Source organism: Podarcis tiliguerta (assembly GCF_965153285.1).
Source record: "Podarcis tiliguerta genome assembly, chromosome: 6".
Taxonomy (NCBI): domain Eukaryota; kingdom Metazoa; phylum Chordata; class Lepidosauria; order Squamata; family Lacertidae; genus Podarcis; species Podarcis tiliguerta.
The window spans coordinates 96,833,245-96,847,636 of NC_139539.1; the positions used below are offsets into that span (position 1 = coordinate 96,833,245).

The 14,392-nt window shown below is 45.1% G+C and overlaps 1 protein-coding gene and 1 long non-coding RNA gene across 2 annotated transcripts; one reads left to right on the forward strand and one right to left on the reverse strand.

Annotated features, from left to right (window-relative positions):
- Nucleotides 1–424: 424 nt before the first annotated feature.
- On the forward strand, nt 425–6,396 carry LOC310680210. The gene is made up of 3 exons (XR_014512690.1): nt 425–1,389; nt 1,443–4,474; nt 6,257–6,396. It is a non-coding gene; the product is annotated as an uncharacterized lncRNA (long non-coding RNA).
- On the reverse strand, nt 4,846–13,884 carry CRIP1 (cysteine rich protein 1). Its single transcript, XM_083446566.1, has 5 exons — nt 13,662–13,884; nt 8,382–8,476; nt 6,608–6,665; nt 5,271–5,318; nt 4,846–5,163 (listed from the first exon to the last, which is right to left on the reverse strand). The coding sequence occupies exons 1-4, from the start codon at nt 13,699–13,701 to the stop codon at nt 5,278–5,280; spliced, it is 234 nt and encodes a 77-aa protein (XP_083302692.1). The 5' UTR covers nt 13,702–13,884; the 3' UTR covers nt 4,846–5,163; nt 5,271–5,277.
- Nucleotides 13,885–14,392: the final 508 nt, after the last annotated feature.

The following is a 14,392-nucleotide window of genomic DNA, read 5'->3' on the forward strand; positions in this document are numbered from 1 at the left end:
CCTCAAACATGGAAAGGCAGGACAGAGCCAGGAATCTGTCTAAAACCATCCCAGACTGACGGCCATCACTATGCAAAACGGCAGTTACCGTATTTTTCGCTCTATAAGACGCACCAGACCACAAGACGTACCTAGTTTTTGAAGGAGGAAAACAAGAAAAAAAAAATTCTGAATCTCAGATGCCAGAGCAGCAAGAGGGATTGCTGAGCAGTGAAAGCAGCAATCCCACTTGCTGTTCTGGCTTCTGGGATAGCTGTGCAGCCTGCATTCGCCCCATAAGATGCACACACATTTCTCCTTACTTTTTAGGAGGGAAAAAGTGAGTTACAGAGCAAAAAATACGGTATTCTAGATCAGGGATGGCAGTGATCTACCACCTTTTGACGGGTTCGGGTCAAAGTTGGGCTTTTTTTAGGAAGGAAAGCCCTGGTTTTGGGGGACTTTTTTTTAGGAGGAAAAGCCCTGTTTTGGGGGGTGGTTTTCAGGTCAGAGTTGTTGAGCTTTTCTTAGGAGGGGAAGCCCTGTTTCTTTGGGGTTCAGGTTAAAGTTCTTGAGCATAAGGAAGGCATAGAGATTGCCTCCATAGATTTCTATCTCATCTTTCAGTGCACAGTGTGTTTATATATCGCGGGAGAGAGAGTGGCTTGAACAAAGCCATCCAGTGGCTGAATAGGAATTTGGAGTGGCTCTCTCACTCTTTCTCAGTCCTAGCCAGCCCCATGTCTTAAACAAAGCCATAGCAGTTGGCTGCTATGGAGTCTGATTGTACATTCAGGCTCCCTGGCCAAAAGTTTTCTCCAAGGTGTGTCCCCCCCCCCCTTTCTATCTATCTAGCCATCTCCTGTCAACAGTCTGTCAACAGAGATAATTATGTGGTGATTAATTATAGCCACACCTTAAATATTGGATATCACATTATCTATGGAGAAACAGAGATTCTGACTGAACATCAGGCAGAACTTTCTAACAGAGTTGTTTGACATGGAACAGTCTCCCATTGAGGTTGTGGGCTCGCCTTCATTGGAGGTTTCTAAGCAGATGTTGGATGGGCATCTGTCAGGGATGCTTTAGCTGAGATTCCTGCATTGCAGGGGGTTGGACTGGATGGCCCTCAAGGTCCCTTCCAATTCAATGATTCTGTCTCCTTCCTCTGCTATGCCAAAAATAGAGTATGGGTGGCTATTCCATTTGTGCAATGCTCTCCCCAGGGAGGTTCAGCTGGCACCTTTAGGTGCCAGGCAAAAGCATTCCTCTTCAAGCAGGTCTTTGGCTGATCGGCATTTGATGAACTTTTAAATGTGTTGCGGGAGGGGGATTATTATTATTATTATTATTTTGTTGTTGTTCTTATGTATTTTGTGGTTTTATATTGATATCTACAGCTGAAGGGTTGGAAGAAGAAGAAGAAGAAGAAGAAGAAGAAGAAGAAGAAGAAGAAGAAGAAGAAGAAAAGAGGAGGAGGAGGAGGAGGAGGAGGAGTGATATGGGCAAAAGCAGCATAAATTGGATATTGTATAAATAACCTTCCCCTTTTTCTTGGTCTCAGGCTGTTACAACTATGCATCTGTTGCAAAGACAGCCAACTTCCTGTTTGATTCATTCCACTCATTATCTGTCCATTTCCACCCACGCCCAGCGTAACAGATTGTTTTTTGCTTTGATGACTAAATGTTTATAGCAACCAGAATTTCCACAAACCTCTGAAATGGCACAGCAAGAGTTTCCTATTCATGTTCTCGGTGTCAGATTATTTGCTTGGGAAAAGCTTGCTATGACAAGAGACTGTTTGGGTTCTTTGGCAAGAAGCTGCAATTTTCTTCTGAGAACAGAATAGCAGATGTCCACCATATTTCCAGCCTCACTCACCAAGGGCCTCGGTCTTTTTAAAAACCATCCATGTTATCTAAGGCTTCTCAATCTATTGAAGAATACTCAGCCACCTACTTTGTAACAGATTAATTTATCATATCAATGTATTTGTATTTTACCCAATATTACCCGAACACCAATCTAGGTGTTGGAATGAAGTGGAAAAACTCCATTTAAAATAAGTGGGAGCTCACACTTACTGTCAGAAGGAAGTATCACCTTTATTATTTTCTTTTTCATTTCCTATTGCAGCAGTAAACATGAACAAAAATACCCTTAAGAACAGATAAATGCACTTTTAACTTTCTGCTTTGGGAGTTTGAAGTGACCAAGTTGCTAGTTAGATGGATTTACCATTTAAACAACCAATTATGCAGCAGTAACTTTAAAATTTCCTGCAGTGAACCACAATAAAGGCAGCATATTTCATCCACGCTTTTTTGAAAGCATATTATTCCTACCCTATCATGATCTGACATTTGTCACATTTATCTCTTTGCAGTCTGGCAAATGAATTTTAATGCCAACGCCTTTGTAATCCTCTTTGTTGCACATTCACCTAACGATTAGCAGGAGCTATAGTTGTAGCAGCAGTAGAACTGGCAAAAGGAAAGGGTGGCCCTTGACCCTTGCTTCTAAAAATAAGTGAAAGGTTCCATTTAGGTTTTCCTTTCCTCCCTTCAGTAGGATTGCTTAAGTTGAAGTCTACATAAAGGCTCTGGCAGAGACAGTAATTTCCACAATCCAAGTATATGGCTGCTGCAGTAGGAGATGGGGAGCCCAGATGCTCAAAGAACAAGAGTGGTGTCACCTTATTCTGTAAATATTAGAGCCTCATGTACAAAGAGAAGGGTTAGTTGTTTCTCAAGGGTCATTTTGTGACTACAGTTCAAAACATTGCTCTTTCAGTGCAGCAATAACACAGAACCTCTGCAGCAGAAGTGTCCCCTCAAAAAGAAAGTGTGAACTAGTAAATTATAAGTAAAATACATATAAATGTACTTAAATGTAAATAACATAGTAAATTGTGTATGTGTATTGTGTCATGGTTTTGGAATATTTGAGAAGCCCCTTGAATGTGTAGCTTGTGTAAGACGCTGTTGACTATCTTCACTGTAGACATTTGTTGTCAAACAGTGAGCCTTGGCCATCTTTCCCGGAGTCCTCTTCCTCCTGCTGCTGCTGCTTGCTGCCTCCCAGATTCCCAGTCTCCCCCTCTGCCCACTCCAGTTCTATCACACTTTATGCCAAGGGTCCTCTCATGGGCTCAGGGCGAGGAAGAGCACAAGCACTGTTAAGTTGTGGGTGAACATATCAGACGACACAGCGATTCTTCAGACAGCTCTTGTTTATTCACAGGCCAGAACAGAACTGAACTGAAAGGTTCAGCCAGACTGCTTATATAGAGCTCTACTAGAACGCAACAGTAACCATTTTCTGTAACTATCTAATCACTGAACGTCACTTTCGATCCCTTATTTGCATAACTATCTACAGTATCCCCCTGCTGGCCCAGGGTGAGAACTTTAGTACATAACAAGCACATCTGGGGGAAGCAGGAAGTTTGCCTTTGTTTGCTTGCTGCAGCATCCCTGACAACGGATTTGGGTGAGGAGGTTCCCAGGTGGCTGTTGATGTGCAGGTATCTGGGGATTTATACTGCGATTCCTTCCCTGTGTGCCTTGCCCTTCCCCTTTCAGGTAGCATCTGAGGTAGCATCTTTCAGGTAGCATCTGAGGCTTCTGTATGACAACTGCTTGCTACTGCTTTTTGTCTGCTTAAAATCCCACCCCCCAAAAAACCCAAAATCCACCCCAGCTTCAGTAACAGTTCCTTAATTCTACACATAGGGTTTGAGAAATGCAAGAAAATAGCAAAGTAGCTTGACGGTGTGTGTGCCCAGAAGTGTAAGTTTGCCCCCTCCTGTGGGTTTGGGGGTTTTTTGGTAACACCCTTCCCTACTAATAAACCCCACCAGCACCAACAACTTCCCTTCTTTTTTTGAGAGTCCCCCAGTTCTATGAGGAGAGATGTAAAAATAACTGTGAAAGTGTGGAGTGTCTTTTGTGTTTCCCTCTCCTTCTATCCCCAGCATCCCTCTCCCCTCTTCTTCTCTACCTCTCCCCACAGGCAAGGGGGGACAGCAGAGCCAAAGTAGGGTCTGCTAATGCAGTCCCTCAGAATTCCACCAGGGGTCTGAAGCCTCTTGCTGATTGGCTGCCAAGAGAGCAGCCAGAGGTGGGTGGAGCATCACTTTGGGCTGTGATGGATGTCACCAGCTAATCAGTGTCAGCGCCTGAATGGAATTTTCCATGGGTGCAATTGTGGGATGTGTGACATCAGTACAGTCAATTACAACATGCTTTACTTCCTAGAGTGGACAGAGACAGGGGGTGCGTAACTTCCTGTTCCTGCTCTAAGTGACTCAGCCTATGAGTGTGACTCATGCTCTGCCCTGTTTGTTCCTGTTCGATTCATCTCATAGTTAAGTCTAATCCATTTTGTTAGCACTTAGGCCCATCCTCACAAAGGATGTAAGCCACGTTATATGTTTGTAAACTGAAGCTTAAAGCCTGCCTTCTAGGATGTGTACTGTGAACAACTTGTAAGTAAACTTATTGTTATACTTTTAAATGCAGACTTGTGAGTCTTTATTATATTTTAGGAGGGAGAAAAGGGGAGATTGGATTAGTCATTTTGTAGAGATTCAAATGAATCTACTAGCCAGCTTCTGTGAATATAGAGGGGATTTGCTCTGCTACGTCACTCTCTAGCATGAGTGAAGGAAGGATTTAACAAATACGTAACAAATATTTCCTTACCTATTATCCTAAACATCCCCACAGCAATGGCTAGTATCCATTCCATCTGGGATTCCAAAGAAGATTCCAAAGGGTCTGCTCAAGAGCCTCCAGGGCAGCAAATACAAGCACATCACGCCTCCCCCGCTTCCAAAGATGAGCTGCAGCAAACCTCTTCAAATCAACATTTTATTACTGAGACACAATCATCATCATGGACAGCAGAGTCTAAAAGCAGGGCTAGGCTTTGGGCAGGAATTCATTTCCAAGAAACTCGGTGTTAAAATTAGGAAAAAAGATTCTGGTCTCCACCTCAAAGTATGTTTCCATTTATACAGAGCAGGAAATCTCCCAGTTATCTAGCATGATGCTTCTTTTGAAAGCCTTCATAATAAGCTAGCTTGCTACATGTTTGGGGTGGGGGGGAGGCACATTGCGGCTATTATGATTTGTGAAACTGCTGGAATCCACAGCCAATTCCATCCTTCCAGCCCTAAAAAGAAGGCAAAGAGAATACTGTGATCAAAATGGATCTAACCATCAGGACTACAAAAGCAATCCTGGGTCTTTCAAGAAGAAGCTTTAATAACAGGAATTTACCTGAACTTCATTTGAAGGTGTGGCTTTCAGCCCCTCCACGGCCAAACCCTGAAAGGAAACCAGATAAATCAATACTAATGGCACTTTCCACACCTGGTTATCTGGCCATGAAAAGAGCCACCCAAGATGAGGCTCTGAATAGGCCTAGGCCAGGACTTTTTAAAGATAATGACAATTCCCTCTGTTGTAGCCTCCCAGACATATACAGAAAAGGGGTTTTTCCCTCAAGGGACAAGATTAGTTCATCATCCATAGTTATCCAGGGATCTGAAAAGTCATATTAATTTAATGAAAGGACAGTACATCTCTAGTTTGGTGGACCATGATCACCAAGCAGCTTGTGTCATCAATCCCCACCACATGGAAAGGCAGTACTTTCAACATACTCCTCCAAAGGGTACATTTGGCTATTTGGCTCTTCTGCAGCAATTAGCCTCTCGAACAGAGACTCAAGATCATCTCCCAGACCCACTTGTGAATGGGTGCAGAAATCCTAGTTTGGGGATTTGGGGCTATGTCCACACCCTTTTGCCATTGGTACCAGCTATGTCAAATTACAGGAAATGTTGAAGCCATTAAAAAACAGATTCTTCCTGGTGTTTCTCAGAAAAACATATCAAATAAAAAAGCATATCAAATAATCTTATTTTACTGTTTTAACAATGTAAAATGTATAATTTACAACTTAGAATATAAAAGGCAAGAAGAATTCACATGCTATTTACCTGTATGCTCGTTTCATAGACTTGGTGCGGAAATATATATTGCATCTGAGTGTTCAGTATAAGAATTTATTCTCTAATACTGTAGATTGTCTTACATTATTTTTTTTAAATAAAAGCATTTAATGTTGGGACCCACCCTAGTTTTGTAAATAGTTTAAACATATAGCTGCATACTTTGTACCAGACCAAATACTCTCAGTTTATCTGAATGGAAATCGTAAAAATATCAATAAGCATTTACAATATGTTGTTTTTTTCCAGAGTTTCCCCATGTCTTCAGAATCATCTAACTGCACAGAAGGTGCGAAGAGATGGAAAATGGAGCCTCGGACGTGTTGCAAAGGTGATTGGGTGAAGCTCCAAGGCAATCTTCAAATGTGACAGTAAAGTCTGTCACCATATGGCTGCCACACATTAATGTACAACAGCAAACAGCAGAGGCACTTAATGTGCAGCCCGGCCAGCATCCGGTTTATAACTCCTTCACAGAGAGAGTTCTGCCTCCTGTGAGCCAGAGAGACTCCAATATACATGGGGATACTCTGGCATGTGATCCTATTTCCATAAGATGAAATCTTTGGAGCAACAAGTGCTTGTCTGGAGGAATCTTACCTTTTGGTCCAAACAAGGCAGCATAGCAAGGGTGGTTGCAATAAGGCTTCCCATCATGCTGCAGAGAGAATACAAACATCTCAGAGGAAGCAGGGTAGACGGGACAGTTGATGGAAGGATTGTAGTATGTATGGAAGACAGGAAAGACCCAGAGCCACCAACCAATTCCTGCTGGAGGCTAAGAAGGCAGAGCCTCGCTTTCCTGTCTGCTCTTGGGGCAAAAGCCAGGCCTGCTGCTCAGAGCAGCTGCCTGCAGCTCTGTTTGCCCTGCCAGAGGAGTGAAGCCCACAAATAATGGCAAAGCAGGGGTGGCCAATTTTGACAAACCGTTGTGACAGTCCCCTCACAAACAAACAAACAAACCCAATCCCCACAAGAGTCTCTCCTTTCCAAAACCCCAAACCAACCCCTCCTAAAACTCCCACTCCACATTCCCCCACCTACCCAGCAATATGTCCTCTGACTCCCTTTAAAACACACACAAAGAGAGACAGAGAAACCTTCAGTTCCCCCACCCAGGAAGAAACCCAAACTCACTCATTCCACAGCTCACAATAAACTCACACAAAGATACCATGGTAACACAACACACCCGCACCCACTCAGGAAGAACACACAAGCCATTCAAACAGGCACCCCGCCCCTCGCCAGGCAGCCCCAGCTCCCTTTCCCCATGTGCTCCCCTCTTCCTGTTCTCAAAAGAGGCTGCTGGGCTGGGTGTGCTGCAAAGCAACGTTCCAGCTGCACCACCCTCTTCCTTTGCTGCTCAGCTTCTGCACAGAGAGAAGGGAACAGGATGGCTGGTAATGGGACTAGTAATGGGACTCTCTCTCCCCCCCCCCCCAAAGTTAAACTAAAGAAAATAAATTGTAACTCTGTAATAATCAGGAGGGGCCGCACACAGTGTTGGGCAATCCAAGTGGCAAATCATTGCAGCTCCTTCCATGAACATGAGAAACGGCACTGCATACCAGGGATTTGTTTGTTAGCTGGTGGTTACCGTGGTGTGAAAACCAGCCACCCTGGCAGCACAAACACAACCTGCAGCCAGCTAATCTGAACAATAAGGCTGTCTGTCATCCGGCGTTCCTTCTGAATTATTTCCCTCTTCTACTTGAGGGAGGGGGAGCATACATTCACTCCTGAAAGGTGGGAGACCAGTTAATAAGCTGCCAAAAGAAATGTTTTTGTGATCCCCTTTTCCTCCTGCTCATATGTATGTGCAAGGGAAACAATGGGAACCCCAATAATTTAACTGGGGGGGGGGAAACAACCACCCACCAATAAATTGGGTAAACCATAGGTCCTGTGTAGAACTTTAAAAAGGGGACATCTTCATGCACAGGTAGCTTTTAGAAATAAATATAATTGATGATATCATATATTGTTCTCCCCAATGAGACATGTGAAAAACAGTAAGAAACAGGTGACCAGAAATCATTGACTAAAGTCCATTTCACATAGATATTCTGCAAGTATCTTGCAATATCCTTGGGAGATAAAGATGGCATATAAACGTAATAAATAATAAGATGAAGAAGCCAGTGGCTTTAGTTAGCAGGCTATCTGCACAATCTGTCAGAGCAAGCACACATCACAATTCTGCTTCTGTTGCTCAACCCACTTTAGAGGCACATGCATATGTTTGCAGCAAATTATTCAGAAGCATCACGTCAGAAAAAGTCACATGGACATATGCAGTTACTCTACAAACAGGCTCCACCTGGAAGTTTGTCATGCAGGCAAGAAGCAGCCACCTCAAACCTCGACTTACCTCCGCATGGCCACCTGCAGTCAGGGTCTTGCTGCATTTTTCACACTTCAAGCATGGCCGATGCCAGTCTTTTCCCAGGGAAGTGACTTTCTCAGCTACCATGGCAGGGACACAAACAAGAAATAGTGGTAATAATAATAATAATAATAATAATAATAATAATAATAATAATAATTTTATTTATACCCTGCCCATCTGGCTGAGTTTCCCCAGCCACTCTAGGCGGTTTCCCATCAAGTATTAAAAACAATACAGCATTAAATATTAAAAACTTCCCTAAACAGGGCTGCCTTCAGATGTCTTTTAAAGAGAAGATAGCTGCTTATTTCCTTCACATCTGAAGGGAGGGCATTCCACAGGGCAGGCGCTACTACCAAGAATGCCCTCTGTCTGGTTCCCTGTAACCTCACTTCTCGCAATGAGGGAACCGCCAGAAGGCCCTCGGTGCTGGACCTCAGTGTCTGGGCTGAACAATGGGGGTGGAGATGTTCCTTCAGGTATACAGGACCAAGGCAGTTTAGGGCTTTAAAGGTCAGCACCAACACTTTGAATTGTGCTCGGAAACGTACTGGGAGCCAATGCAGATCTCTCAGGACTGGTGTTATGTGGTCCCAGCGGCCACTCCCAGTCACCAGTCTAGCTGCCGCATTCTGGATTAATTGCAGTTTCTGGGTCACCTTCAAAGCAGTAGTCCAAGCGGGAGATAACTTCAGCATGCACCACTGTGGCAAGACAGTCCGCAGGCAGGTAGGGTCTCAGCCTTCGTACCAGGTGGAGCTGGTAGACAGCCGCCCTGGACACAGAATTAACCTGCGCCTCCATGGGCTGTTGTGAGTCCAAAATGACTCCCAGGCTGTGCACCTGATCCTCCAGGGGCACAGTTACCCCATTCAGGACCAGGGAGTCCTCCACACCTGCTCGCCCCATCACCCAGAAACAGTACTTCTGTTTTGTCAAGATTCAACCTCAATCCGTTATCCGCCATCCATCCTCCAACTGCCTCCAGACACTCACACAGGACCTTCACCGCCTTCACTGGTTCCAATTTGAAAGAGCGATAGAGCTGGGTATCATCCGCATACTGATGAACACCCAGCCCAAATGCCCTGATGATCTCTCCCAGGGGCTTCATGTAGATGTTAAAAAGCATGGGGGAGAGGACAGAGCCCTGAGGCACCCCGCAAGTGAGAGCCCAGTATACAAGCACTCAGTGTTGGTGGCTCCTTACACCAGGGTTACAGTCACCAAAACGGAATGACTAGTTGCCATTTGGGGGGCAGACGTCTCGAAAGCCATATTATTTCCATACAACATTTCAGTTCCTGAAATCATTCTAATTGTGCAGATAAAATAGTACAGATAGAACTCTACAGGATGTGTTGCTGGTGTGTGAAAACAGTCAAGATCCAAGGATCTCCAGACATGCACCTCCAGTTGGGGGAGACATCAGGCGCCATCCTGGCATCTTCACCTGGTTGCAAGTGGCCGAAAGCCAGGTGCAAAATGTGCTTGGCGCCTGGCAAATTTTGAATGCTGCAAGCCCCAAACCAAGAACTTGGGAATTTGCTGTGACACATTTGTCCAAATAGATCACCTACTTGTTCAGCTTCTGAGGGACTGCAGGCAGGCAGCCTCTCCTGCCGCAAGTATCATTTGAACTCACTTGCCACATCAGCTCAGTCAAACACATAGATTTCAACCACCACCAGTACAATCTATGTGCTTCCTCTCCTAGTTCTATTTACAAAGGGTGTCATTTTAATAAGGCTCTTTCAACTACTGCAGCTCACAAATATTTTCCAAGGGACAAGGATTAGATTTTTCACAGCAACATTGTTTAGCTTTATGTTCACACATAAAGATGCGCTACATCCATTGTTCCAAGCACTACCCAATTTCAAACATGCCTTGAGGTGCTCCTGCAAGTTCCTTTTGCAGCAGTGTAATAGCTTTGCTGCTTCGGAATACTGTGGTCCTGCTCTTTGTCATTTAGAAATCTAGGAGCAAAAGTCTCCAGATCACAAACCACAAATTAAAGGAAAAACTCAACAAAATCAGGCAAATATCCACTGCATGCAGAAAGAGAAGACTTTGCTGGACACACTTCAAAAAATAAAGTTTTTTTAAAAGGCTAAACCACTGCTGTTTACAATTTATAAGGGCTGGGAGATTTAAAGGGCTTTGCAAGTGCATTTTGAAGCAAGAGCTACATTGCTGGATTTCTGTTGATCAGGCCCTGCATTAACACCTTGAGCAAATAGGTAAGAAAATGCTAAAAGCAGCACAGGATGAAAGGTGATATGAGCCAACTCAAGTCAGTGGCATCAAGCCAGCTCTGTCTACAGAAAACTTCTAGCTACTTCCCCATGAACTGGAGCTATCAATGTCAAAGGCAATCATTTCCTGTTAACCATTTCCTGTTCAACAGCACCTATTACATGAAAAGAAAAGTGACATGAACAAAGTGTTATGGTTTTTCTAAATACAGCAGTGTGGCAGGATGCATATCTGACTTGAAGCCTCACTCATCTAAGGAGGAAGCTGCCTGTGGAAGTGTGCCCTGGCCTCTGCACATGCTCAGAGCTCCCCTTCCCATATTGTAAGACTCCAGGGCTGAGCTCTGCTGCAGATCAGACATAACTGCACATATAGTTGGATTTGTACATTTTGTCCTCAAATGTACACAGGAGCTCTGAAATTGATTACCGCATCTTAGAGGTGAACAGTGTCTGCTTGGCAGTCCAGACTCCCTCAGATGATGCTTGAACACTAATTCTCTGGGTCCCATACAAACTTGTAACACAAATACTGTACACCTTTTCCCTATTTGAAAAAAGGAGGCTTAATTGGTGTTCTTTAGCTTTTAAGATTCATTTTTTAATCTTTTTATGGTTCTGGCTGCCTGTTTTGTATTTCCAGCTGTGTAAACCAATATGCTGTGACTGTATGTTCATTCTACATGGCTGTTGTATCACTTAGACATTGTTCCTTTTTAAATGCGTGCGTGTGTGCAAAAAGCAAGAATATTTCACATAATCATTCACAATCATAAACATACATACACATAAATATTGATCTGTACATGAACATATGAATCCAAGTTATTGGCAGCCCTATATCCATTATACAGTGGTACCTCGGGTTAAGTATTTAATTCATTCCGGGGGTCCGTTATTAACCTGAAACTGTTCTTAACCTGAAGCACCACTTTAGCTAATGGGGCCTCCTGCTGCTGCCGCGCCACCAGAGCACAATTTCTGTTCTCATCCTGAAGCAAAGTTCTTAACCTGAAGCACTATTTCTGGGTTAGCAGAGTCTGTAACCTGAAGTGTATGTAACCTGAAGCGTATGTAACCTGAGGTACCACTGTACTCAATTCTATTTTGGGGACTGTCAGAACTCACTTAGCCATTTCCTCTCTAACGTTTTGTAATGACACATCATCACAGTTAGTTCTATGACCTCTAATTCCCCCCAAACTTTCCTGATTAGTTCAGTATTTGGTCCTCTGGTCTGTTGTTTCCACGATCAGTATCCTTGCAATGGATTGGTATTTGCAAAATCTGTATTTTATGTTTTTAATGCTCTTGTCGGTGTGTAAAATTCAGCAAACGTAAAGATTTGTATGTGAAACATTTCCTTAAATATTTCTATTACCATTTGCCAATATTACTGCTTTCTTACAAGGCTTTCCCCCAATAAAAATCACCTTTTGGTTCCTGTCAAATCCAACTCTTTCCCTCTTCTGATTTACAGATTTTTTCCCTCCAGTACCACTGAACTGCCATTTTTATGTAATTTTATTTATAAGATATGGCAATTGAAAAATTAGAGCCCCTCTGAAACAAAAACTGGATTTTTTGTTCAACTAGTTTTCAAAATTATTCCCTTGGAATTTCTCTATTTGTATTGTAATTCAATTTCATCATATAATTATGGATTATTTACCTATTTTTTTTAAATAATAATTTAAGTATCTTGGAGAACATTTGAGATATCTTTCAGTTTGTTTGACTCAGTCTTCTCCTTCCAAATTTCCTAATTGTCAGCCTGTTCGGAAAAGTCCCAATTTGCAAATACTGAGTGGGTCTACCTTCAATTTTGCTTGGTCAATGGTCTGGAAATCTTTCCAATCTTGAAAGATTTTCTATTTGTTTTCTTTCCATATCTGGAAATTTCCCAATTGTCTGTTTAGATTGAACTGTTCATATCTTCTAGTAGAGAAGTCAATGGGGAGGGTTTGAGGAATAAGAACAGTTCATATTGATGCCAAATTTTATACATGCTTATTACATGTGACTCCCCTCTGTAAAATGTTTGCCTATCTTCTTTACTTGTCCATAGTGATACTTAATATCGGGGTGCCAACTCACCCTCAGGACGTGCGACGCCACACAGGGAGGGGCTCGGACGCAGAGGCACAGACTCTGCCTCTATGTCCAGGCTCCCCAAAAGGCCGCATCCTCACGGGCTGGATGCAGGGGGCGAAGCTGAACTTTCTCTCGCAGCCTGCCGGCCTTTCTCCTCGAATTTGTGGGTGCCCAGCCTCCACCATTGTATTACTGTGGGTGCCCAAGCAACCATGGCGCCCTGGTCTTAACTGAACATTCCTCCTATGGTCTATTATATTTCCTCATCTGGTACCATTGCATCATCCATGCCGGACCAGACCCGCTGCATCAACATGGCAACTTATGTCTGGAAGTCCCCATCCTCTCGTCTTGTTTTCTCCAGGTTCCTTCCTACTCATTTTCCTCTATCCTATTGTGTCCCCCCCCCCCCAACTTAGCGCTATTTTATTGGGCCTGCATTGCAAACAGGGCTGTCGGGAGCAGATTCCTTGACAATACAGTCTTGGTTCTTCCCAGTTTTCTGGGTCTGCCAGACAACAGGCTTGGCCAAGCCTTCGAACTTGGCTCTTCTGTGCCTTCGCCCCACCGCGGAGCAGCCCACGTCGTCGTCGCAAAGAGCCCGAGCCTGCGGATCTCTGTTGCCGCCGAGGGGCTGGGCGTCGAGGAATCCCCGGGAGCGCGGGCTCCGAGGCTGCTCGGCTCCCGCAAATCTGGACAGAGCTGTCCAGGTCCTGCAATTGGACCTCCGTTTCTCCCCGGGGAAGCCGGTGGCCCAGCCCGTCCCGTCCAGACGCGCATTTGCCCGACCCTCCCGCCTCCGCTGCGCGGGTCCCCGAAGCAGGGCTGCCCGCGCGAGAGACGCGCCCCCGATCCAGGGCGAGAGAGCCTCCCGCCACCCCTGTCCAGGCGCCCCGACGGGCAGTCTTACCGAAGTACACCTCCTTCTGGCACTTGGGGCACTTGGGCATGGCGGCGGCGGCGGCGAGCACTCGGTCTCCCCGACGGAGGCAGCGGTGGCAGCTACGAGCGGAGAGCCCTTGCACTGGCTGCTCGCTGCTGGCGGAGAGGATCCTGCCTGGCCTGGGCGCCTCCGGCCCCGCCCGCCCGCCTGGGCCGCACCCTCGAAGCTCCGCCAGCGACGCCTCGCCCTTTCCTCGCCGCGAGGAAGCGTCCCGCCCGAAGCCGACGGCCCTTGGCTTAAACGCAAGCGAAGCTCGTCCAAGTTCGCAGCTCGGCGGGCTCAGAAATGACCTGGGTACCAACCAGTGTAGTTGTTTAACGGAAATGCCCAGGTAGTTAGAATTCAACTGTTTCCAAAGGCGGCTCCTTAGCGATGACCAGAGATGGAGATATGGGGCTAAGCTCTCTCTCTGACCAGTAATGAATACAGAAAGACAGGAGCCGTTTTATCCCACGTCAGCTTATCAGTCCATCTAGCTCAGTGTTGTTCACGCTGACCGGCAGCAGCTCTCCAGGATTGGAGGCAGGGTTCTCTTCCACCAGCCCTACCTGAAGATGCCATGGGGGGCTGAACCTGGAACCTTCTGCATGCCGAGCAGCTGCTGTACCACTGAATAGGGCAATTCCCCAGTGGCAAACTGACAGAAGGCATTCTATGTCCAGAGTCCCTATGCACCCCTAGTGACATACCTGGGTCTA